Below are 27,586 nucleotides of genomic sequence, written 5' to 3'. Positions count from 1 at the left end.
ACCTGGGTGTTGTGTGATTTTTAACTCTGTATATAGAAAGAACAGCTGAGGTCTATCTGCCCTCTTAAATGGATGTAAGAGATCCCATAGACTCTTCAAAGAAGGGCAGTCCAGCTCTCCTGATCTTGGCTCTCATTTATCCCACAGCTAAAATCACCCAATAAAGATCTGGTCATATACCTCTTTGTGTTTGTGGGATCTTCCCATACTAGAAAGTACTTAATTAACTATAAAAACCTTTTGCATATCATGAAATAGTGAAAGGTGTTACAGAATTTTTTTTCTTTTTTCTCTGGAGCTCAAATCCTTCAAGAATTATATTTCCCATAATGTCTTGTGTCCCAATCCTATTCAAGTGCAGCAGTTGTGACACTGTATTTATGTTATGTCCGTGATTCATTCTTGCACATTTGATTGCCCAGGACAGTTACTGTTTTATCCTTTCATTATAATCTGAATGAGCCCCAAACTTTTGATTGTAGATTTTACCGCTTCTATACTCTGACATTAGTTTTTCTATTTAAAACAAAATTACACCAGCTATGATTAAGCATAGGTGCTTTGAAGTTGTAGATTCTTTTGCTGGGCTGGTATGTGTTTCTGCAAATGTTTCGTCGCCTCACTAAGTGACATCATCAGTGTGTCATTGTTAAGGTGTAGGTGCTCTGTCCTACCTGGTATTTATATGTCTCTGTGATTTGTGTACGGGGTCCAGTTCAATGTGTCTATTGATTGAGTTCCGTTTGGAGTGCCAGGCTTCAAGGAATTCTCTGCAGTGTCTTTCTTTCACCTGTGCCAGAATGGTTACATTGTCCCAGTTGAATTCGTGTCCTTCGATGTCTGTGTGGTTGGAAATGAAAGAGTACTGGTCGTGTCTGGCAGTGGCAAACTGACGTTTGCGTACTTGTATGGTCAGTTTTCTTCTTGTTTGTCCGATGTAGTGTTTTTCAGCCTTTGCAGGGTATCTTGCAGATAACGTTCAACCTATTGGATGTGGCTGTCAGGTCTTTAACCTTCTGTGAGGAGCTGAGGGAAGGTGCTTTCTGGTTTGTGGGCCACTAAGATTCCCAGGGGTCTGAGTAGTCGGATGGTTATCTCTGATATGTCTTTGATATACGGTATGATTGCTATCGTGTCTGGTCGTGTAGTGTTTTCTTCTATGGGTTTGTTCCGTAAGTACCGGAGGATAGTGCTCTTGGGGACAATGCAAGAATCGAGCTCACGCTGTTGGTACCACTCTGCATTGCACATCAACCATCCAGACACTACGCCTTACATGACAACATTCCTGTCAGTTCAAAACCCTTATACTTTTGTCCTGTATTATATATAAAACTCCATATTCATTTGTAATGTAGAAATGAAATCAAAATGCAGTAGGATTGTAATTTTTACATGGATCAGTATTTTCTGGTTATCTACAAATTGTTGCCATGATCCAGTGTAGAGATTTAAATAAATGCCTTCCAGATGGTAGTGACCTTTATACCATTAGCCTTTGAATCCATGCAGTAAATAAATTAGAGTTGCGTTTTGTTTATAAAGTCTATCTGCAAAATACTAGGCTATATCTGCTATACAAGGACTGTGGGCAGGAATGCAGGATCGAAGTCTCCAACAGCCAATAGGATAATTTAGTAATTGAGCACAGATGAGTGAATAGTCTACTTTCTTAAACTGAACCTGCAGCCCAAGAGCCTGCCAACAGCTCTTTAACATTACTGCAATCCTTCGCACTGGCTGCAATTCTGGTATTTTCACACTATTTTGTTCAAATGATTTTCCCACTTGCTGTAAAGTTTGTATCATTTCAACCAGCAGAACTATATTGCACATGTGGTGACTGTGGGCAATGCTTCCTGAACTTGTTCTCCCATGACACCGTTTGGATGATTTGGAAGTGGTCAGGATCCTAAGCCAGGACTGTGAGAGCAGGGCAGGGCAGGGGGGCAGGCAGTTTCTCTCTCTCTCTCTCTCTTTTTATTTCTTTCTTTCTTCATTCACAGAATGAGGATATTGCTGACTGGGCCATTATATATTGCCCATCCCTCATTGCCTTTGAGAAGGTGGTGGTCAGGAGCATTCTTGAATCACTGCAGTTCATTTGGAGTAGACAGATAAACAGTACCAGTACGAAGCGAATTCCAGAATTTGAAGCAGTGACACAGAAGGGAATATATTTCCAAGCCAGTTCTGAGGAAAGGTCACTAGACCTGAAATATTAACTTGATTTCTCCACATAGATGCTGCCAGACCTGCTGAGCCTTTCTAGCAACTTCTGTTTTTATATCCAAGCCAGGATGAGGAGTGACTTGGAGAGGTTCTTGCAGCTGGTTATGCTTCCCATGCATCTGTCCTTCTAGATGAAAATGCCTATGGGTTTTGAAGGTGCTGTCAAAGGAGCCTCGATGAATTTCAGCAACGCATCATATAGAGAGGATGTGGTGCCAATATAGTGAACTACATTTACCTAGATAGCGTGAAGCCTCTTGAGTGTTGTTGAAGCTACAGTAATGCAGGCAAGTGGGGGCATTCCATCACAACCCTGACTTGTGCCTTTATAGAAGGCAGACAGGCTCTGGGCAATCAGGAAGTGAGTTACTCACGGCAGTATTTCTAGCCTCTGATATGCCCTCGTAACCACTGTATTTAAAACGCTAGTCAAGTTCTTTCTGATCAATGGTAGTCCCTAGAACGTTAGGCAGTATTGGTAATAGTTTTGAATGTTCTGGGGCTGAATATTACATTCATTGGCTGATAGCTTGTCAGGGGAGATGGTCAGCACCAGAGATTGGCTGTTTTTTTTGTACTGACTGTCCTGACTGACAGCCTGCTCAGCCAATAAGCCTGGCCCTGATGTTTGGCCCTTCTGAAACCATTTTCCTGAGCCCTGTGGCACTCCATGGCCCCCATTACAGATTTGGGAATCACACCCGAGCTATGGTTTGAGAAGCCCTGCTGCACAACTTGTGCTACTCTTTAAAAATGTTTAGGGCACAGTCCTTAAATTTGACTAAATCCTCAACACAAATTCCTTAATAGAGTGTGCATCAATGGGAACTGTTTAAAAAGTAACTGAAGAACTAAAAATTCCAAGTACTGTATGCCTTAATTACAAATGCAGACACTTAAATAATTATATGTTTGAATGTGTTGTAATTTGTGGTTATAGGTTACAAGCTGCTGCAGAAGCACTGATTTACACTAAAAACAGGCTTGAAATGATTGTGGGTGATATCCTTTGGGTGTTTGATAGAATTGTCACCAATTTTCTCTATGAACTAATTTAATTGGCTTCAAGTTATTTAAAATAATTTAATTCCCACAGCTCAGATTAAATTGTTAGAAGTTTGTGAAGAACAATACTATGTAAAAGACCATTTAAAAATATTTTTCTGTATTTTTGGTTGTGGACTGAAATAGGGAAAAGAACTAGTTTTAAAGATTGAAGAATTGCTTACTTGTTAAGAACAAGGAACCTGACACTCATGTTAAATGCTGTTACACAGCTACTTGTTTAAGCAGTATTGAAGTCTGGTTACAGATCAAACAGTGTACAAGTGGGCAATTGACTGACAACGTATAGCTGATTGGTGTGGTGGTATGGTGATCAGTTATCAAGGACAACAGATTCTTGCCTACCAATAACTATCTCCCAGGTAGTTGAATATCTTGGGAATATGCATGTTTGGGAGAAGCCATCAGATGTCCCCATGGCAGGAGCTGTCTCTTTTCCTGTGTTTGTTTTAAAAAAAAACACTTTAAGGAGGACCATCTCTATTTTTCCTTTTAACAGTTGCTATAATATGTGGTTCTTTAACCAGTAAGTCAGAAACTTTTAAGTACAAGCCAGCCTCCCTGTGCCTTCTGCAAACAAATTAAAGTATCTGGAGGAAAACTAAGGAGTAACATGACCTAACAAGCCAAAATAACCACCTTTGTGAATTTTGTGATGAGTCTGGCAATAGGGGGGGACTGATTTTTAGCATGAATGTAGGTGATATCTACAAAATAGATAAGTGCTACCCCAGTTGGGTGTAACAAGTGAGTCTAATTTTCAAGCTGATGTCTCCAATGCTGCTCAGAATCTCTGTCAAAGTTTTTTTTTCATTCAACCTGCAAAGATGAACCAACATTCCTTAATGTAGAGACTTGGGATTTAAATTTTGCAGTGAACTGAAGTATATTCTCATAGTATTGGCTCATACATGGAAGTCAAGGCTGTTGCACATGCCAGGTCTCCTTATTGATTTACTTTACTTGTCAGATAATTATTGTCTTTTTATTGAAGGAATGAAACTGTTTGTGTAAGAGCGTAACAATTTCCACCACAAAAAGTAAACCAGCAAATAAATAGTAATGGAGAACTTAATTTGCAAGTATTACTTAAGATTCTTTCTAAAAGAAACAGAAGACCAAAAGTAATATTCTTGCATCATGATCACAACGTTCTGTTTCTCCCCTACTGTAGAGCTAGAGATAGAACTGAAAAATGTGAACAAAGACATGTTAAAAGCTGAAATAAAAGCAAAATACTGCAAACGCAGGAAACGAGAATTTGCAAAGTATTGGAGACAATCAATGATCAGGCAGCTACTGTGGAGAGAGAAAAACAGAAACAGTGAACATCGAGTCCAGCTTAACTCTTCTTCAGGATAAATAAGTCATACTGGATTCTCAACATTAATTTCTCTCCACAGATGTTGCCTGAGTTTCTGCCATACTTTCTGTTTTTATGCCAAAAGCCGATTGCATTTATTCCTGGCTAAGAGCTTGAATCACAACTGCCAGTGAACCAGATCAAATGGACTAAGGGGAATGCTTATGGTCCACTGGCCTCTACTTGTTACCCATATATATTTTTTAATGAGCCCATCTGCTTCCTCACTTGAGCCAATAGGGGGAAAAGTGTTCCCAGAAAATGGGTGATTTAATGGTGGAAGAAGTCATTTGGTTGTGTGATTGCACTTCTGGATCTAGAAAAACATTTCCAGAAATTTTGGTCCACTACTGTAATCCTGATGGCACCAATCTCCGACCAAGTTCCAGCAGGAAAGTGGATGAGGCCCCATGGAATTTCTACTCCCAGCATCAATTATCTGAAACTCTACATTAATAGAATCTATTTATGGGAAAGCATATACAATCTAATTCACCTTTCATAAGTAAAATCACAAAGTAAAAGCTATTTAATATAGGAGCTAAATTTTTCTGGTCGGTTTCCTTTATTGAGTTTCATAAATTTGTCTTGTTGCATTGAGTACAAAAGTACCTGTAACTACAGTTTTAATCAGTGAAATGAAGGCCTCAGTATCAGTGATGATTGAGAGCTTTCTTTCCTTCCTTTTTTATAAAGAACACTGATGTGAATATGCACATTCAACATCTCTGCTGTTCCAATTCATTGCATTTCAGTAAGAATTAGCACATTATAGTGCACAGTCAATATCTCTTTGGTATTGTTCTCGTCTGTCTGTACCATGTGTGAATCACTTAAAATGGGGGCAGGAGAGGTAAATAATGGTTGGAGTTGAATAATCGTACTCCTCATCCAAGGCAGAGGGACATTTCATTGACTAGGAGGATCTGGGAGTGGACTCTACTGCATTTCCACCTCCACCCAGAGCAGTCTTTCCACTGGATTTAATTCAGGTCTACAAGTGGCCAGTTAAAGCTGTTAACCAGCTGTACGCAGAGCCCCATAGAGAAGCATTTTTGTGGTAAGTACATGGATAGGAAAGGTTTAGAAAGATATGGGACTAGTTCAGTTTAGGAAACTGGTCAGCATGGACGAGTTGGACGAAAGGGTCTGTTTCTGTGCTGTGTGACTCTATGACTCTGAGTACCCCTCCCTTTGATGTAAGAGACTCAGTTATCTGATTAAGGCACCTTTTGTCTCAGAGCACAAGTCTGCTGAGGTAGCCCTGCACTCTATTTTCTGACTCCCAGTTAAAGACTTCTTTCTTGCCACTCCTATTCTGCCCTCGTTCAACTGTGGGCTGCAACCCTTGTCTAAGCCTTTGGTATCAATCACAATTCCTGCGGAGGTCGGGCAAGGAGAGCTGCCAGTGGGTGTCTGATAGCCTTTCAGGCAGCGCAATTTCAACCTCTATTGGCCATTTGAGGCACCCTGACAAATGTGACTTAAGGCACTGAGCAGGTTTCTAGCTGGCAGATGTGATCCCCATTAAATTACCCTCAGTCTGTCCTGTTTCGTGGTTCTCAAATTCACTAAAATCTGACCCCTATTACCCAGTGTGCTTTTTGATGTTCAGGGGGCTCCAGGTTTGAAGAGATCTCCAGGATTGAGGCCCAGACCGGCAACTACACTTGCAGCCTTGGACCGAGGGCAATAATCACTTGCTCCAATAGTTTTCTATCCAATGGCTGCTCTTAACCACATGGTAGTGAAGGAGAGAACTGGGGCATCAGGTACATAATTCATTTGAAGTTTGCATCACAGGTAGACAGCGTGGTTAAGAAGGTGTTTGAGTACAGGAGTTCAGACATCATGTCGAGGTTGTACATGACATTGGTGAGGCCTGTTCTGGTTACTGTTATAGGAAGGATATTATTAAGCTTGAGACGGTTCAGAAAAGATTTACCAAGATGTTGCCAGGAATGGAAGGTTTGAGTTATAAGGAGGGGCTGGGCAGACTGGGACTTTTATCGTTGGAGTGAAGGAGGTTGCGGGGTCACCTTTGTAGTGGTTTATAAGATCGTGACAGGTACAGATAAAATGAATGACAAGCGTGTTTTCCCTAGGGTGGGGGATTTCAAGACTAAAGGGCATACATTTTAGGTGAGAGGAGAAAGAGATTTTAAAAAAAGAGATGAGGGGAATCTTTTTTTTAAACACAGTGGTCCATGTGGGTAATGAATTTCCAGAGGAAGTGGTGGATGCTGGTACAGTTCTAACATTTGAAAGAGATTTCCATAAGTACATGAATAAGAAATGTTTGGAGGGATATGGGCCCAAGTTCAGGTAGGTAGGACATTTCATTTGGGATTGTGGTCTACATGGGCAGGTTGGACAGAATGGTCTGTTTCCATGCTGGATGACTCCATGAGAGAGCAGTAGAGCAAACTGTACCCTTTTACCAAATCCAGTCAGCATTGTTAGTTAGCTTTGTTCTTTAACCGTAGGATAAGCCCAGAGGTACAGACATTACTCTAAAGCAATCACAAGGACAACCAGGGCCTCTGTAACTTTCCCTTATCCAACATAATTCAACGTGGACTTGTAGCTATCTGGCCACAAACTCTTCAGTACTTTTATTATTAATGGGAAATGTGTAGAGAGATTTTGTGTGCACTCTATGTTTTCAGTTTGTTGATATGCTTGTGATGGTTTGTCCTTAAACACCATTTCATCCACCAATGAGCTTGTCTAAATCTTGCTCCCAGGATGTATTCACAAAATACAGAGAAAACCAGAATTCTGCTTGTGGGTGCAGAGATGCAAATTTTTTTTTAATCTCTGAGGTGCTGCTAGAAGCAATATAATTTAGCAAAAATTTTTGTCCGTTTTCACTGCAATACCACATGCCCTCCATGAAAATTAGTCCTGCACAGATTCTCCGAACAATTTTCATTATTTGCATCAGCACTCAGGAATTTACTGATCTCCATTGGAGAAGGTGTATGGACAGTAATGACAGGGTAGGTCACAAAAACACATTGCAGTGTGCTCGGTCAAGATCAAGGGCATTCTGGAGGTACCTAGGGAAGATGTGTATTGTACTCTGTCTGTAGCACGCCTAACCTAACATTGTGAATCTTGGACCAGGGAACAGTGTGTGCTATGAACTTTAAACATCATGAAGCACTGATTTAAAAAGACAAGTTTTGGATTTAAAAAAAGGACATGATTAGTTTATTTAATAAATGTCTCTTTCTATTTTCTCCAGTCCCATGAATACAACAGTGCCTGAGGTTGCTTTGTGCTGAATCGTGATTTCAGATATCTTGATGCAAATGAACATGTAATTAATGTCTCACATTTTTTTCTGCCTTTTTAATCTATTCAAAAATCATTCAAACAGGGTAAAAACCCACATGTCAGCTAGTGTTAAATACTATCAGCTCAATCTTTTTTTTTAAAGCTTTGGTTAGCATTCCTATAAATTGTATACTTTGTCACCTAATCCAAACTCTTTCAGTCTTCATTTTGCATATAATAGCCAGATTTGCCCATGTTATTCAATCTTTCATTTAGCATTCAGACAATTGAGCTGAATTTGAAATGGATCTTGAAATGTAGGCTAACTGCTGAGAACCTCACAGCTCATGAGTGACAAAAGGGCATTTCACGCTCATGAAAGAGACCCTGTATGTAATTCATCTCTGCTAGTGTTATGCCCTCTATATCCCACTACAGTCACTAACTATGTTGCTATGGTGATGCCAAAGGAACAGTTTGAATGTGCAAATGTTTTATTGCAGTTCAGGGAATTTGATGTCCAGAGTAGAACTTGCTCAAAATGCCTACTTTTTTCATTAATGTTTAACATACTTGTAAATGCTTCTGTACTATACAATTACTCATTCAACTAAATCCATAGTATTACCGATTCTGATCCCATTTATGTGAAGTTGAGGTAATGATTTAATACCACTGAAATCCTTCCCATTTTGGAACAGTGAATGTTCTGCGAAAGGAGTTAAGTAGTGTGCAGAAAACAAAATGAGACGTTTGTTTTTAATAATCTGAAACACTAAAAGTTGACTTGCAACCAATCTCTAAAATATTGTAAACTGGCTACGTGGATTCCATAGCAAGGATTTACAAAAATGTCCTGTTGAGCTATATTTAAGTGACTAAACCTCTGCTTTTACTGCATTGCTCATCTTTCCTTCATACTGATTACGCATGTTAATCAGCTCATATCACCACATTCTGCATCTGATTACCCATTACATTCTACTCCCACTGACAAGCCCTGTGATCGTGTAGGTTTCCATGATATATTGCTTAAATTGTAAAAATACTATGTATTTATCTGAAATACAGCAGTGAGGAAAGGTATAAACACTGAAACTGGAATTTGCGTTTTCATGGTCAATTGCTGGGAAGGCTGCTTGGTGATTGTCACCATGGTTTCCTACATCTTACCTAGGACATGTTAATTGAAGAAAAATCTGAGGAACACTATGGAAATTGCAACGTCTCTCTAAATTTAATAACATTTCCCACATGCATTTGTTTTTCTGAGCCACTGATTATGAAGGTGGACTGTTGGAGGGCATGGGAGTCCAAAGTGTGCTGCGCTAAATTGTGACTCGAGTCATTTTGATAGAATGATAAAGACTTTAAACATTTTAATATCAAGTGAAACAGCAACTGTGAACATTTTTCACCAGTTAGTGAGGAATTTATTCAAACTCAGTGACAGGCCATTTGCACATGCTAGTCAGGGTCCGTAAGATGTTGAGCAGAGGGAAAAAGAAACTGATTTTGTCTCTTATACTTTTTTTAAAATAATGTGTTCGTGAAACTCATCAGTTCTCTCTTCACCTTCATGAGAAGATAAGTATCCAATGAAAAATTGAGTTCTATTTTTCCACAGAGTGTCCACAAATCAAATAACAATTAAGTACTTTGTTTGGACACACATTTATATATTGTAAACTTGCCTCTTCCTCCCAGCCTACTGCCCCACCTTCCTCATACTAAAGAAACTCCTATTTGTCACTTTTTCTTACCGTCTCCCTTGATGAGGGTGTGAGAGATTCATCAAATAATTGGCCAGAGTAGGTTGGAATGTTTGCTTGTTGAACTATGAGATACCACAAGCTCCAGTGAACAACACAATTCACTGTAAATCTGTGCACACATTGCCATTATCTTTCTGATCACATGCAACATCATGCTGAAACTCTAACAATTATATCGCCCAACCCCCAAAGACCCTTACAGCTGAATACATGATTGCAAGCTTTCATATGTATTTTCCCCATGTATTGTCCCTGCAACAGTAAGTTTGAGATTGAGTTTCATCAACTACTTGATGGCTAAATGTTTTGGAATACTTGAGTAGTTGGTGTCAGCCACCCTTGTTTTGGACATTTTACAACTGCATACCAAGCTTACTCAAACTACTTAGTCCTTCATATGAAGTTTGGCGCTGTGACTGTCAGCTCTGATGAAAAGTCACTAGACTTGAAATGTTAACTCTGTTTTTCTCTCTGCAGACACTGCCAGACTTGCTGTGTTTCTCCAACACTTTCTGTTTTGCTTCAAATTTCCAGCATCCGCAGTTCTTTATTTTTATTATGCCAAAGATGTGGACCCAATTTAAGAATAAAATTAGGAAAACTTCATAACTTTGTCCTAGATTATTCTGAGGGCTGCAGGAAGCCTGTTCATTATTGTAAATCCAGAAAAATAATTCTATATGTAAATCCTATGTCATCAGAGATTGGATGTTGCTGTTATTGAAGACAGACCAAAGTGTCCATCTCTGTCATTCTAAAGCATTGTGGTCAGACTGGTATTGGAATCTGCAGAATAAGTGGGTACCAAATCAACCAATAGTTGTAAAAGATGCCCCTAGAATCTGCAAATTCACATCTGCAAGGCTTATTTTTGATATGTAAAGACAATGATACTGCATTTTAAGATGCCCATCCATGTCCCACTAGTTGGTCAATTAATCAAAATGTTTGACTGAACTAGAGTTAACTGTTAAGTTACACAACAATCTTGAATGTAAAGGAAGACCTTCAAGCCTTCCAGAAACCTTTTTGGAACAGACACATTTAAATCCATCCTTTACAAATGTGACCATCATCTCAATTAATGAAGATGTTGAATAGGGTCCATACCTCATTTCTTTTTGAGAGAAGTATTTAGTTAAATTTCTTTTTTGTGTGTGGTATTTTACACATGGAATTTTTTATAAAGCAGTTGCAGTTCAACAAATATTATCACAGAATGAAAAATAAACAAGGGTAAAAATTCAAACACAACTTCTCAATAGGCCAGACCTGCTGCTATGGTGAGAGCCTTTAGATAAACATGATGGGTCAGCAAAGGGATTAGTCAAGATTTCCATTATTGTGTCATTTCAAGTAGTTTATGTTAGCTTTGTCACTTAAATATTTAATTTTGAGATTTATTAAAAAAGAACTCTCTAAATTCTCCATATGATCAAACAATTACAACTTGGAGAAGTCCTTCTCAAAAGATTTAAAGTGAATAACAATAGTAGGACAAACATTAAATATCTCTAATATTCCAATTTTGACAATCAGGCTAATAGTCAGCATTTTTCCTTTTTGGGGTAGTAGATGATTGAGAAGCTTATTGTATAGCTAGTTTCTTCTGAAATTTCCCTTTAATTTTTAATGAGTAAATTTATGGATGGAAAAGTTATTGAGAATAAAAGAAATACAAACAAACAAACAAAGTCGAGGAAAGGAAGAAGTAGCCTGCAATCAAAACTCATGTTTACAGCATATCATGTGTAATGAGAAACAAATCTGGGTTCAACATGGGTACGTAGACTTTTCCTGTGGGAAAATACAAACAAGCAAATATAAAAGTCCCTCAATCAATTGTTGTTGCTCTGTGAATGTTGGTTCAAACAATAAAATCCAAAAAGGAAAGGACAGTGAAATGCTGCAACATGTCACCTGAGTTTATTGGGCTTTGACTCCATCTGGCCCAGATCTTTAAGTCAGCATCAGATACTGACTGTGAATTAATATACTCCACTTACCATTTTTCATTGGAGCCTTTGCACATTCTGATGCTAGCTCCTGAAGAGAGCCAGAAGATTAATGTCAAGCATAATTCTGGTGCGGTTGAGCTCCTTTGCTTATCATGAACTGAAAACAAATACTCTTTTTAAGGTCTGCCTTCAATTCACTGACTGTGTTGAATGGAGTTGTAAACCTCAAATTGCACTCCCTAACAATGCCGATTCTACTGACATCACCTGGACAGGAGCCAGGGTTTTTTGGTAGGTGAGTCTGGGAAGGGAGATTTTAGGAGTAGGTGAACACTGTCCATGCAGGAACTTGGGCAAAACTGGAAATCGGAAGTTTCAATTTCTGCTCCAAGTACAACAAATGTCCATGTGTTGAGATTTCTACAGTCCTAATATACATTGTAATATGAGTTCAATTGAAAAGATCCCCATATCAGAAGATTTGGGATTGTTCAAAGTTTGGGAGAAGATTTGTGCTCGGGTGCTCGTTGTTATGGTTCTGTTCGCCGAGCTGGGAATTTGTGTTGCAGATGTTTCGTCCCCTGTCTAGGTGACATCCTCAGTGCTTGGGAGCCTCCTGTGAAGCGCTTCTGTGATCTTTCCTCCGGCATTTATAGTGATTTGTACCTGCTGCTTCCGGTTGTCAGTTCCAGCTGTCCGCTGCAGTGGCCGGTATATTGGGTCCAGGTCGATGTGCTTATTGATTGAATCTGTGGATGAGTGCCATGCCTCTAGGAATTCCCTGGATGTTCTCTGTTTGGCTTGTCCTATAATAGTAGTGTTGTCCCAGCCGAACTCATGTTGCTTGTCATCTGAGCGTGTGGCTACTAAGGATAGCTGGTCGTGTCGTTTCGTGGCTAGTTGGTGTCGACATGAAACGACATGACCAGCTATCCTTAGTAGCCACACACTCAGATGACAAGCAACATGACTTCGACTGGGATAACACTACTATTATAGGACAAGCCAAACAGAGAACAGCCAGGGAATTCCTAGAGGCATGGCACTCATCCACAGATTCAATCAATAAGCACATTGACCTGGACCCAATATACTGGCCACTGCAGCGGACAGCTGGAACTGACAACCGGAAGCGGCAGGTACAAATCATTATAAATACCGGAGGAAACATCACAGAAGCACTTCACAGGAGGCTCCCAAGCACTGAGGATGTCACCCAGACAGGGGACGAAACATCTGCAACACAAATTCCCAGCTCGGCGAACAGAACCATAACAATTTGGGATTGTGTCATCTTTAGTGAACACGTTGTGTCAACATTTTGCTAATATTTGAACATAACTGGCAAATGATAGTTTAACCATTTGAAATGGAAAAGAGAATGTATACTCCCTCCACTAAAAGTAGAAAGTGCTTGCTCGTTGATTCAGTGATGTCAACAACACAGTATTTGTTTTCTAATTCTTGTACTGAGGCTATCTGGTTACATGAGTAAATTTCTGTAGATTTTTGCCAAGTTGTTGCAGAAGGTAAACTATGGCGTTAAGGATGAAAATTAAACTGGACAATTCTTATACCATTTAAATTGTGTGCTCTTAATTTATGATCGATCAGCATTGCTTGCTGCTCTGAGTGAAATCCGTGTCAAAAAATTGAGCTAGTTTTTAAATGGAACAGAACATGTGACCAGGAGGACAGGATAGAGAGGGGAAAATCTGATAACATGTTACTCTCTCTTTGCTTCTTTGTTTCAAATCATTCACCATAGCAGAATGGAGCTAGCATTTTGTTATATATTAGAAAAGATAAAATGACCTAAACCTCTTTTTTTTATATTATATCATGCCCCTTCCGACCTCTCCACACTAAGTTTAGTACTTTAGTATGGGATACAACTCACACCCACCTTGTACTGTAGCTGTGGTATCAAGTTGAGTCCCACAGTGTTCAGCTTCCATCTCGGGAATTACTGCGTCTAAAAACAGGAAAATCAAATCAGTTGATGCACACTCTTCAACTAGCTGCCTTTTTTCTTTTACATTTCTATCTTTTCAGATGCTACGATTACTTTTTGTGTATGTAATATCCTAAGTTGAAGAAGAGTGAGTACTGGGTTGCATGAGCTTATCATGTGATCACTAATGAGCAAAAGGGTTTAGTTCCAACAGTTCAGTAACTCTATTAACCTCTGATCCCATCAAATCCACAACGTGCATAATGTTCCGAGGGTAATTTTTACACACATTGGAATGTGTGTGACTATAATTAAAATGTGTTCATTATGCATAATGAAAAGCTATAACATAATTTGGAAATGAGTCCAAGTCATGTGCAAAAATCATTGAATTCATTTGTTATTATCCTCACAATGTGATTTTCGGTGTGGCCATTCCTAGGTGATGCAGATTAACTCTACTGAAAAGACTGTTTTGCCTTTAGAAATTAGACAAATTTGGAAATCATACTGAATTTCTGTCTTTTATAATCTTATGCAACAATTTAAATCAGTATGTTGATAACATTTAGTTTTGCTAAAGGAATATATTCTCTTTAAGCCTACTAATAGCCCTGCATGGAGATAATTCTTCAATGTTTACCAATCTTCCTTTGCATATTTTGTAGTTACTGGCATTTTGCACAGGAACATATAATTAAAAGAAAATTTAATGTTTATTTGCACCTGACAAAATAATCAAGGGAACAAATCAGCACATTATACTCCCTCACGGCTGCTGTTTGTACAAATCCTCCATCCATAACTGGGTAATCAATCATGATACAAGCCCTCTATGGAAGACTATGCAAAGAATGTTCCCCATTTCCCCAAAGCAACAAAAAATCAATTACCTTAAATTTATATTCAATAACAATGTTTGAAAAGCTCAACATCATGGTTCAGTTAATATTTAAATCCTAATTTGCCAAATAAACAACTTCATATGGCTAGCATTTTAATGGTTAAAATTGTGCCTAATGTCCCTCCTTCAGGGGAAAAATGAAAAACCTTAATTCAGTGCTCAAGGAAAAAGAGGCTTGTATTTGTGGTACACACCCATGTTTGGAAGTGATGGTGGTAACAAATGTTGAGTTTTTTTTCTCGAGTAGCTGTCCTTTCAACTCAAACTCCCAATCGAAATTATGTAAGAATTATTAAAAACAGAACATGTTGGAAATAACCAAGTATTTTCTGTAAAGACTTTTTAAACTAACATCTGTTATCAGAGTTAATATCACTACTTTTTTGTTTTATTGTCCATCAGTAAGTTTACTCACATGAACTGTTCATTCTTCCCACAATTAAAAAGACTGCTACCCCTTCATCAGTTCCGATGGGGTGTCTATCACTACAACTATTATTCAAAATTTTCAATTCCTTTTCATATTATTTAATGAGCCCTGATGTGCACTTGCACCTATTTGATTTTCAATCACAAGAGTTGCATTATATAAAAAGTATGAGAGTAGTACCATTGAGCACCCTGAGACTTTCTGTGGATGTAGCCTGTTGTAAAGCTTGTTCCACTTGCTCTCGTCGCTTTGACTCAAATTCCAGTGCTTCTTGTAATTTCCTCTTTGCCTTTTTCTCTTTCTTCAGTCGCTTTTGAATTGTTGCTGGATTCGTAAAATACAAATTCAGAGCAATGTATTTATTTTTATGGTTCACAAGACTGAAAATGTAACATAGTCAAGATCTTTCCATATACCTTTTGATTCTGCACACTTGGGGGAAAAAAAATGAATCTCACATAATAAATCTTGAATTTTAAGCAAGCGCTATCTATTGCATTTCACTTGGATACACCGAACATTCTGTGTCAAAGAGATGTAATTTCAGTAAAGATTTATATTGCGTTTTTTTTCCGGCTCATTATGGGTTCCCATGCTTTCCACTTCAACTTAGTTTCCTCCAATATAATTATTTATGCAATAACACCTTGCCACTGTTTATAGGAAGTAAATCTGTAAAGAATCTTATGTTCACACTGTGATTGTATGTTCATTACATTGCATGTTGGCCAGTTTAATCACATGAACTATTTTTCCCTCCGCCTTCAATACTGATATTCCAATATGAAGGACTGAACTTTTATGAGCAAAACAATTGTTGGGACATACAAAATCTAGTCAGATACTCCAAACTTGTGCACTGTTTCGCTGTGGCAAAAACTGAAAAATCTGACTGTCGTGAGAAATTTGAAACTACCGGAACAATTTTTTAAAGAAGTCTAATTATAATGTTTGAAGTACTGCAATTAAAAAAAGGTGAAAGTGGAATCAGAATGATTAGACAAAAGAACATTGAAAAATGCTGATTAAGAATTTTGGTCTGCTTGGTTATCTTCAAGGAGAAAGTGAGGACTGCAGATGCTGGAGATCAGAGCTGAAAATGTGTTGCTGGAAAAGCGCAGCAGGTCAGGCAGCATCCAAGGAGCAGGAGAATCGACGTTTCGGGCATGAGCCCTTCTTCAGGAATGAGGAAAGTGTGTCCAGCAGGCTAAGATAAAAGGTAGGGAGGAGGGACTTGGGGGAGGGGCGTTGGAAATGCGATAGGTGGAAGGAGGTCAAGATGAGGGTGATAGGCCGGATTTGGGGTGGGGGCAGACAGGTCAGGAAGAAGATTGCAGGTTAGGAGGGCGGTGCTGAGTTCGAGGGATTTGACTGAGACAAGGTGGGGGGAGGGGAAATTAGGAAACTGGAGAAATCTGAGTTCATCCCTTGTTGGAGGGTTCCAAGGTGGAAGATGAGGCGCTCTTCTTCCAACCGTCGTGTTGCTATGGTCTGGCGATGGAGGAGTCCAAGGACCTGCATGTCCTTGGTGGAGTGGGAGGGGGAGTTGAAGTGTTGAGCCACGGGGTGGTTGGGTTGGTTGGTCCGGGTGTCCCAGAGGTGTTCTCTGAAACGTTCCGCAAGTAGGTGGCCTGTCTCCCCAATATAGAGGAGGCCACATCTGGTGCAGCAGATGCAATAAATGATGTGTGTGGAGGTGCAGGTGAATTTGTGACGGATATGGAAGGATCCCTTGGAGGGAAGTAAGGAGGGAGGTGTGGGCGCAAGTTTTGCATTTCTTGCGGTTGCAGGGGAAGGTGCCGGGAGTGGAGGTTGGGTTGGTGGGGGGTGTGGACCTGACGAGGGAGTCACAGAGGGAGTGGTCTTTTCAGAACGCTGATAGGGGAGGGGAGGGAAATATATCCCTGGTGGTGGGGTCCGTTTGGAGGTGGCGGAAATGACGACGGATGATACGATGTATATGGAGGTTGGTGGGGTGGTAGGTGAGGACCAGTGGGGTTCTGTCCTGGTGGTAATTGGAGGGGCGGGACTCTTTGACCATGCTTTTGATTATTTCACCTGATATCTCTTTTTTTTTGTGGCTTTGTCACAATCTGTTTGATGATGATTATATGAAACACCTTAGGGCCACTTTTTATTCACAGGTATGATTATAAGGTAAGTTATATGAAATGCACCTGCATTGCTTCCTGCAAAGCTATGCAATTGCTATAAGCTAGTGCTAGAAGGAGCCCTGGTAATATTGTAATTATATCATTAGACATAGAAAATCTTGTAACTAGTTATACAAAGCTATTGAAAATAGTTACAGCTGATTTAGGAACATAGAAATATATAAAATATGGCAGACCAAATCAACCTCTTTTATTACTTGGGTTTCAGATGGTTGAGTTTATTATTATAGAATGCATCTCTCATCAAAAATAGATCTATATTGTTAATGAATAAACTGATCCCAGATTGAATAAGGTGACAATAGCTCTGCTTTTATGAATTGCAGGTGAGGGGTAAATGCTGTCAAAACTGTAACTGGGAGTTGAAGGTATTCTAACAGTTTAAATACCAGTCTGCAATGTCAGTAACAGACAGAAGCTGCTGGTGTTTAAATTGTAAATTAGTGTTTGCCTATAAACAGCACCCAGAAGGTGACAACATTCCTAACTGGTACATTTAGACTTCCCTTTACCTCTATACATGTAACAGTAAGTGCAGGGTTCTTTTGATGCTGAACAGTAGCACAAGTTTAAACAGCTGTTTGGCAAACTATCAAAACCACATGTGCTTCTTTCCTCCCCTAACAGTGTACCTGTAGTATTTTAGACTGTGCACATACTTCTCTCCACAAAGCGAGAGAGCCATGCCATAAATTGGAGACTTCTGAGTTGACATCACACCTTACCAGATATATTTGTACAAAGACTATTTACTTTTTGGCTGATAGTGAATGATGTAGAATGGTCCAAAACTTGTCTAGGTGTTTATTCTTTACACCAGTTGAGCCAGATGGCCTATTATGCTGCTGCAAATTTTGTGACAAAGTTTAAAAATTAGACATGTGAACTTCAAAAGTCATAAAAATGCAAAAAGATTTCAGGAGACTTGTACCTTGAATAATGTAATTTGAATTTACATAGATTTTAATTTACATAGATGACTTTACATAGGGGACCAAGTATAGTGTGTCAAAGTTCACAGATGACACTAAGATGAGTGGTAGAACAAAGTGCACAGAATGTTTGCAGAGGGATACAGATAGGTTAGGTGAGTGGGCAAGGGTGTGGCAGATGGAACGCAATGTTGGTAATTGTGAGGTCAGCCATTTTGGCAGGAATAACAGCAAAATGGACTATTATTTAAATATGGTGCAAAATTGCAGTGTGTTGCTGTGCAGAGGCACCTGGGTGTCCTTCTGCATGAATCACAAAAAGTTGGTTTGCAGATGCAACAGGTAATTAAGAAGGCAAATGGAAAATTATCCTTCATTGCTAGAGGGACAGGGTTCAAAAATAAGGAGGTTACGCTCCAGCTGTATAGGGTGCTGGTGAGGCCACAGCTGCAGTATTGTACACAGTTTTCAAATCCGTACTTGAGAAAGAATGTACTAGGACTGGAGGGTGTGCAGAGGAGGTTTAATTGATTTGATTCTAGAGTTGAGTAGGTTGGCTTATGAGGAGAGATTGCGTAGATTGGGACTGTTGAAATTTATTGGAATTTAGAAGAATGAGGAGGGATCTTATAGAAACATGTAAAATTATGAAGGGAATAGATTGGGTTCCTTACAGTGCGGAAGCAGGTCCTTTGGCCCAACAAGTCCACACCAACCTTCCGAAAAGTAACCCAGATTGACCCATTCCCCTACCCTATATTTACCCCTGACTAATGCACCTAACACTACGGGCAATTTAGCATGGCCAATTCACCTGACCTGCACATCTTTGGATTGTGGGAGGAAACCAGGAAACCCACGCAAACATGGGGAGAATGTGCAAACTCCACAAGTCGGTCATCCGAGGCCGGAATTGAATCCAGCTCCCTGGTGCTGTGAGGCAGCAGTGCTAACCACTGTGCTACTGTGCCACCCTAAGAAAGAAGCAGGGAGGTTGTTTCTCCTGGTGGATGAAACTACAATTGGGGGCATGCCTACAAAATAAGGTGGGTTGGGATTTAGGACTGAGTTGAGGAGAAACTGCTTCATCCAAAGGGTTGTGTATCTGTGGAATTCCCTGCTTTGTGAAGCAGTTGAGGCTACCTCATTGAATGCTTTTAAGGCCAAGATAGATTTTTGAACAGTAAAAGAACTTAAAGGTTATGGTGAGCAGGTGGGTAAGTGGAGCTGAGTTCATGGAAAGAGCAGCCATGATCTTATTGAATGGTGGAATGGACTTGTGGGTCCCTGTGGCCCAATCCTGCTCCTATTTCTTACATTTTTATGAATCGCGTTTCTTAGATCTCAAATGACAGGAACATCAATATTATGAAATGGAACAGCTGGAGTGCTATTTGTTGGTTGTAAACTATTGTTTTTATCTCGGCATGTTGCGGTGGAGAATATACTATTGCTTAAACATATAAATAAAACTTTAGTTTGGCATGTTTATTTGGATAGAAATTTGTATGAATAACAGAAAATGCACCACAGTTTGCATGCAACTAATTAAATCAAAACAAAACATTAAATTTAATGAAGAAAAATTATATATGTGTATCTAGATAAAACTGGCAGTGGACTGATTCCATTTTGGTTTTCCACAACACGACAATGGAATTGACATTCTAGTGACAGAGTGTTGGTGGAACAATGCAGTATATAGCAAATGAGAACTTCCAACCAAAATTTGCTACCTGTTGAGTCTACAGTATCAGCACAATGTGGGGCCAATTCGAAGGAAGAAAGTCAGATAGTAATTCTTAACTCTTCCCACATTGTAATGGTCACCCAAAAGTAATTAAGACTTGTAAGTAATAAGTAGGCTGATTCATTTAGTGTCTTTAATTTAGCTATGGTGTGTAATGTGAGGGGACCTTTAAATGGAAAAATAAAACTTTTTTCTTAAAACAGTTAGTCGTTGGACAATGTCATGAATATAGCAAGGATTTGGAGATGAAACTGGTGAAGTCCTCCTAATAGCTGTAGACTATAAAGTGGTACGTAATTGGAGTCAAAGTACCTAAATGAGCAGGAACTGACATTGACCTCACCTTGATGGGCTAATGTTGTCCATAATTGGAGTGGCCAAAATATTTGCTGTTTCTAGGCGTTGAATTGAAACCACCGAGGGTTTCAATAACAACAAATCCAGTCTTTCACATCCCCGCTCACCACTCACTGACCTGATTCACAGGCTGCCTCCCAAACACTCACCTACCACATTCTTGGAACAGCAACATGGCCAGGCAGGAATACAAGAGGATGATCATCATCAAGCATCATCATTTGGTTTCTGACTCTGAGCCGCCAGCTCAGATACTGACATTATTTTCAAGGATAGAGCTGAGGCAGATTTTACATGTACTCAGTCACTTTTTATTGAATGGCTTGCAGCCAGAACAGGGAGAAAAGGTCTCTACAGATCCAGCTCACCTACAGTACACTGCTGATCAGTAATAGAGGGAAGAAATAAAGATTTGCAATACTTTAGTGCCTTTTGTGATCATAATATTAAATAGCATTTTGTAATGTAGTGCCTACTGTAATAAGGTAGGAGGCACTACAACAAAATGATTTGCATAAAAGAAGTTCCCACAAACAGTAATGTGATAATGATCAGAAATTATTTTTTGATGTTGACTGGAATATAAATATTGACCAGAACTGTGGCTGAATCATACTGGTGCCTATTTCCCATACTCTTCAAAATCATATTGTGGGATTTTTGCATCCAGCATAGAGCACGGGTGAGGCTTTGATTAAATGCCTCATGCATCAGTACTGCTGCAGGTATTACTTTTTGATTTTTGTGTTCCACTCCTGTAGGTTTAAAGGGAGAGTGCTACTAACTGAGCAATAAGAGACCTTTTAGGGAGGGGAAAGGATACTATAAAATGGGGAATAGAGGCTGTGTTGACTTCTACCATGAACCAATCTTGGATGATGTGTTGGAAAATTTGAATTGGTTGAATTAACTTGTTCCTCCTCTCGTTTCTTGTTCTGGATACATGGAGAAAGGGAGGTGCAGTGACCTACTGAGGGAAAGTGTTGTGTAAAACATACAAGACCTCAACTGGATAGGACACACTCTGCTAAATATTTCAAATTTTCTCCAGAGTAAGGAACCAATAGAAATATTGTGGGAATATCCTAATGGTCTGGTTGATGAAATTGCATATGGTAGCACAGCCCTCATTGCTTAACATCCAAGTGTGACTAGATTACACATCTTAGCCATAAACCAGGGTGACTGAACAGTTTCTATTGTCTAGAAACACTGGATTAATGTGGTTACAGAAATACTGGTGGTACGGTGGACTGATACAGAATAAAGGCTTTGTGGTTGCTGCCAGGATACCAAATATTAACCAATGACCAAAACCTGCTGCAGAAACAAAATCTTTTTATTTATTCCAAGGAATCTTCCCCCTCCCATAACTTGGGGTTTGGCACCTCTGTTGACTATTTATGCGAGTGACCTTGTAGTTTGCCACCTTTTACCTTCATCATCATCAATGTCACTCTCTGGAATCCATTGTCAGGTTCTTTGTGCTGTAATGCATTTGTCCATAAGGGCCTTATCCCCTATTGAGTTGGAAGCCTCTTCATCTTACGCATCCATTATTATCTTTGTATCTGAAGTGTCATCAAGCCAAGTCTAACTTGTGCAGAGCATTAAGCTGTTATCGTTTTTTTAATCTGCTTCATTTTAACGAGACCTACCTCTATTGTGCTGTTCTGCTGTGAGTTGCCGCTCTAAGGTTTCTCTCATTTCTCTCTCCCTGAACAGCTCCAGTTTGAGTTCTTTCTTTTCCTGTTGTATCTGCTTTTCTTGCACACGTGCATTGTCTACAGCCACCTTCAGCAGGCCCTATACAATCACAGAACAGTGCTGAAGTTAGAGCAACAAATTCCCAGTAACACAATTCAGATCCTTATTATAAGTTTGGAAAAAGAAATGTTTGGTTTTGCATATTTTTATAATCTTCCAACTCTTATCTAACACTCTATGAAATATTCCACCAAAAATACAGCCCGGTGCATTACTCAACTTGGAACAGTCAAAATTTTTGAGGAAGGAAGAAAAATTACCAATAATGTTCACCTCTGATCAGATCTATTGGAGTTAATAAGTGTCAATCATTTTCAGTCTGAACTTACGCAAAACAACAAATGTTTTGCATCTCTGGCCTTCTGAGACAAATTGGACAGTTTTCAAAGTTTGGGAATCTTGAAGGTTTTTGCAGTGTGTCTGGCCAAGGAACAGATCGCTATTATTATAGGAAGTACAAACTGTGGGTTTATTAAGTGCTGAGTAATTTTCTTAGGTGAAAATGACCAATGTGCAAAGACACAGGGCAGTTTCCTGAACTGGGAAAAGAAGTTTAAGTTTGGTCCAGAAGCAATGTAAAGTTACAACTTAGATAAACAAATGCCTTGTGGTGGCTAAGTTTATTTTACTTGATAATAGTTTAATTATTTGTCAAAAATCCTCATTGAGAAAAGGCTGCAGTAAGAAAAGCGGAATTAAATGTAGGATAACAGGAGGAAGAGGTTTGAACAGTAGTTTTTAGGTAATTAAAAGCAAGAAGAGAAATGGCAAAGATTTCAATGAGTTCATAGTTACTGATAACAGCCAACATATACAGGGCACAGGGAGCAGGTAGAATAAATTAGCATAAATACATTTAGGGGAATGTAATGTGACACACAGCTGGTGGTGATGGCTGAAAGAGTAACATGAGTGAATGTCACTTGAAAGAATGTTAAAGATTTATAAATCAATTGGTTAAGAAGTAGAATTTTTTTTTGCAAAGAGGAGAAAGCTGTCTATATGCATCTTTTGAATATAGGAAGGAATATTGTGAAGGGGTTCAGAGAACTTTTATGCAAATGCCGTTGATGCAGTATTGAAGAAATTGAGCTATTGGGATTAAGACATATTGAAATTTTGCAAAATAAGTTTCAAAAGAACACTTTCTACAAACTATTAATCAAGGAAACAACCTATTGAACATGCAACCTTGCAAATAGACTTTTTTCTAATATCATATTTAAATTGGATTTGCCACCCAAAACTAGGTTGGGGTTTGTAAATATTATCTAAATGTATTTTTTAATTTAAAATCAAAGTGTTTAATTAGACTGAGCTCATGCCAATGTTATTTATTATGCAACACATGAGATGTTGAATGGCTAATGATATAATTAATCATTATTAACTACAATTTTCCATATTTGTTGCATCACTGCTTCCTGTGATTAGGTCTGCCTTTTTTGATAGGAAGAAGGGATTATATTCAAGCCTGTTCCATAACTAAAGCAAGATCCCAGCGGACTGCTCAATCAGTATTGCACTGTGGAAAGTTGTTGGAAGTCTGTTAAGCTAAATGCAATCTCTAAAGGACTGCAATTTGTGATCATTTGGGACATGATTATGGGCCAGTCTGATTAAATGACTCTCTTTCAGCCAGGACAATTTGATGTCCCTAAATCTTATTAAGCAAATCTCTTAGTTGTTATCTTTCTTTAAAACCAGAAATTAGTCTATCAGTCATCCGTGAGTTATGCAAAAACATATCACATCTATCTTTTTATTGAGAACTTGTTAAGCCTGGTCACACTTGGATTGCTTCACCGATGCTCTAAAGTTACAGAAAATAGCATTTCATCTGTATTTAAAATTGCCTTTACAAACTTCCACAGTAATTTTATTTAATTTTGCATAATATTTTCCCACTTCTTGTACAAGTGAATTAGCTGAGTGTCAAGACTCTTCACACTGATGCCAATTTTGTGCCCTGAATTTAAATCAGCAGTAACATGTCCTAACCGATAATCAATGTGTCTCATTCTCTTTTTTTTCCCTTGTGTCTTCAATAAAGTAGAACATTTTGCCAGGGATTGCCTGTTTATAATGCATATGTTGCTCATGACAAATCAACAATCGAATTCATAATGAAAGTTTAGGGAATTAATCAAATATACAGTTGCTAAACCACAGAAGTGGGATTGATTCAGCACTCCCCTTAAACAGGAGGAAGAACAAGGATGTTAGCAAACAACAGCATTGAGAAGAGAGAAAACATTGAAAACCAGGATGGAGAAGCCAAAACCAATGAATTAAAATAAACTGGGAAACTTAACAGAAATGTGCAAGTGTTTCAGGGTCTAAAGTGGTTCCTGGAACTGATCACCAATCTGCACGTGTAGGAGAATGATATATGAATACAAGTTCATTCCTTATCTAAAAGATAGTGGATGCCCAATAACCGTTAAATGCATTTCACTTCAGGGTTTACTGCAGAAGGAGGGACACAAGAGATATGCATATTCTTCTTTTAGATTTTTAAGCATAAATGAAAAAGAAATGGAATTCCCATCAAAAATTTACAGGTTGATCATGTGTTCATCAAGGACAAACAATGCTGTATTGAAACTAGGAATATAACAGAGCAGAATGAAACTAATCAGGGTATATTAAGGTTTCCTTCAAAAAAATAAATCAACTTCATTTCATTTTGGAGGTCAGTCAGTTGAAGTCATTGCTTTATTTTCCATTTCACTCTGGGTTTTTATAACAGACAATGGCTAAATTTATAGACAAATTTACAAACATTGCAGGAATCAGTTTTACTGTAAAATTATTACATTTTGATTCCCATGAGCTTTAAAATTTTCAGTAGGGGAAATTGCAGAAGTCCCTGTTTTGGACAGCAACTGTATACTTCTGGATTGCAGTCTGCAACTTTAACGACACACTGATTTATCAAAATTCTGTCATCAGCTACAATATAATATTGCATACTCAAGGTAATCAATTTTTTAAAGTGCACTTTAAAGTATTTAGATAACAACATCAATAATATGTTGTACATATTAATTCTATTTTCACCTTTTTCTTCTGTAGATGAATTTGTTTCTTCTGTACAATTTGCAGCCAATTAATCCCTTGCAGAAATGCTAAGCCCGCCCATCAATCCCTCCATCAAGGGGAATGAAGTTTATTTCTGTCTACCCTATTTATGGCCCTCATAATTTTACACATATCAAACACATTCCCACTGCTCCTCAATCAATCAGTCTCCTCTGCTCTAATGAAAATAACCCTAAGTCTATCTTCGGATTCCAGAACTGCAGGTGATAGCTATTGGCCTAACCAACATGTTATACAGCTACACCATAACCTCCCTGTTTTTAATCTCCATGTGCCTCCATACTTCCAAGTTCAAAGGCACTTGGTGTCAGCTCGAGGGACACCCCTCAACATTAGAAGGGGAAGGGTAGAGGGGACTCCTGAGAACCACCTCTATGCCTTTGTAATGGACCCTGTGTGAACCCCACTCCTCCCCACTTCCACTCGCCTGTGCCATCAACGATCATGGGTCTTTGGATGATGTTATACTGGGAACAGACAACCTGCACCAGCGTCCCACCAATGGCACTGCTCAGCAATGAAGAATGGCCAACCTCTGACCAACAGCTCTTGTTAAGTGGGCCCTGGGGGTCCTTGATCCTTGGGGACACAATCACTTTGGTCAGTGCCCGAATAGCACTTAATCCAGGTGATTCTTCCCAAAAGAGGTGATGTGGGGCCTCCAACACCTCCAATATGCATATATCTTTCAACCCAAAATTGATTAAGCACAAGTTATCACCCTTAGCTCAGTGTCCATTTTGTTTGCATTTACTGTGAAGCACTATACAATCTTGCTATAAATACAAGAAATATTTCCTCTTTTAACATCAGGCATTTTAAATTCACAATTATGGATGTCCCCACCTTCTGCATCTGCCCAGTTGAGTTTTCCTCCCATAATTTGAATGCAATGGGATCGATGTGCATTTCAATGTTTAGAAAACCATTATATCACAATAAACACACAGTAATGTCCTTAGCTTTTTGATGCTATTTAAGTTTACCTGAATATTGGTTAGCAGTGTTTCTATTGAAGATAGTCCATCAGCGAATAAAAATGGAGCAGGAAATCCAGGTGGCAAGGCTTGCCCAGCCATGTGAAACTTTTCAATGCTGGTTCTGATGGCAGGCATCATGAGCTGAGTCTCATCTACACAGCATAGAAATGAAATCATTAAGTAATGAAAGGATTCACAATACAAAACAGTATAATTCTAGAGCATGAAATCCATGTGGAGCAGCAGGCATTTGTAACTAGAATGATGCAGCTAAGAAATGGCACATTTGCGCAGAGAGATCAAAATGTTGAAATCACCATTGTATACCTTTGCATTCCTTTAGCTCCTTTCAATTACTTGATTATTTATGAACTTATAACCAGTGTTTTGAAGCTGATGAGTTGACTGGGTAAAGAAGTTACTGAGAAAGAACATAGATCTATGACATCAAAGACACAACAGTACAACAAACAAATGTCAGAACTCTGTCCACCACTCTCCTTTCAGAATGTGTAACTGAATTTATATTCTTAATATGTGGGATATGTGTATCCTGCAAAATATTAAAACACCAGTGTGCAAACATTGTTTTAATGACCAGTTTAGCCACCTTGCTTTAGAAAAAACATCACCAATCATTGGAAAATGCCTAAACATTCTTGAATAGAAGTATAGCTCCTGCTGCATGAGCTCCCAATTAATTATTGTATATTTTAAAAGCATAAATTGATATGGTATTGTCTAAATTTTAATTTCCCTAAATCTCTTGAAGATTCAATGTTTAGCTATGACACACAATGTTATTTCCCATTTATTACTCCATAATTAGACTTCTGATTCCTAATTTCATGTTAAAAAAACACCCCTTGGTCTGTAAAAAATAAACCTTCTATCATTTTATTCATAGCATTACCTTTGATTCACAGATAAAATTTAACAAAGCATAGTTTTTGAAAGTCCTGCCATTCACTTCTCTCTGCCCTCTGTGTTCATTGAGGAAAAACCTGAGGCCACAAAATAGATGTAGGTGTCATAAATACAGGCAAATTAAACTCTCTTTTTTCAAACTGGTTTGGGGAATACTATTCTAGTCATACAGTCATAGAGGTGTACAGCATGGAAACCCTTCGGTCCAACCTGTTCATGCCGACCAGATATCCCAACCCAATCTAGTCCCACCTGCCAGCACCTGGCCCAAATCCCTCCAAACCCTTCCTATTTCATATATCCTTCCAAATGCCTCTTAAATGTTGCAATTGTACCAGCCTCCACCACATTCTCTGGCAGCTCATTCCTCTGCGTGAAAAAGTTGCCCCTTAGGTCTCTTTTATATCTTTCCCCTCTCACCCTAAACCTATGCCCTCTAATTCTGGACTCCCTGACCCCAGAGAAAAGACTTTGTCTATTTATCCTATCCATGTCCCTCATAATTTTATAAATCTCTATAAGGTCAGCCTCCGATGCTCCAGGGAAAACAGCCTCAACCTGTTCAGCCTCTCCCTATTGCTCAAATCCTCCAACACTGGCAACATCCTTGTAAATCTAAATCAGCTCTAAC

The 27,586-nt window shown here is 38.9% G+C and overlaps 1 protein-coding gene across 4 annotated transcripts in view; it reads right to left on the bottom strand.

Moving 5' to 3' along the window:
- The window catches only part of dacha (dachshund a), a 395,958-nt gene that overhangs the window by 15,863 nt on the left and 352,509 nt on the right, over positions 1-27,586 (bottom strand). For all 4 annotated transcript variants that reach the window (XM_043704519.2, XM_087992131.1, XM_087992132.1 and 1 more), the window contains exons 7-10: positions 26,035-26,180; positions 21,835-21,982; positions 15,144-15,287; positions 13,582-13,650 (exon numbers count right to left, since the gene is read on the bottom strand). In XM_043704519.2, the coding sequence (XP_043560454.1) occupies positions 13,582-13,650; positions 15,144-15,287; positions 21,835-21,982; positions 26,035-26,180 (507 nt within the window). The remainder of the gene's footprint in view (positions 1-13,581; positions 13,651-15,143; positions 15,288-21,834; positions 21,983-26,034; positions 26,181-27,586) is intronic.

Source organism: Chiloscyllium plagiosum, unplaced genomic scaffold (assembly GCF_037043375.1).
Source record: "Chiloscyllium plagiosum isolate Xiang-an unplaced genomic scaffold, Cpla_swu_hap1 HiC_scaffold_11, whole genome shotgun sequence".
In the NCBI taxonomy this organism is placed as follows: Eukaryota; Metazoa; Chordata; class Chondrichthyes; order Orectolobiformes; family Hemiscylliidae; genus Chiloscyllium; species Chiloscyllium plagiosum.
This window is presented reverse-complemented; position numbering and strand designations above follow the sequence as displayed.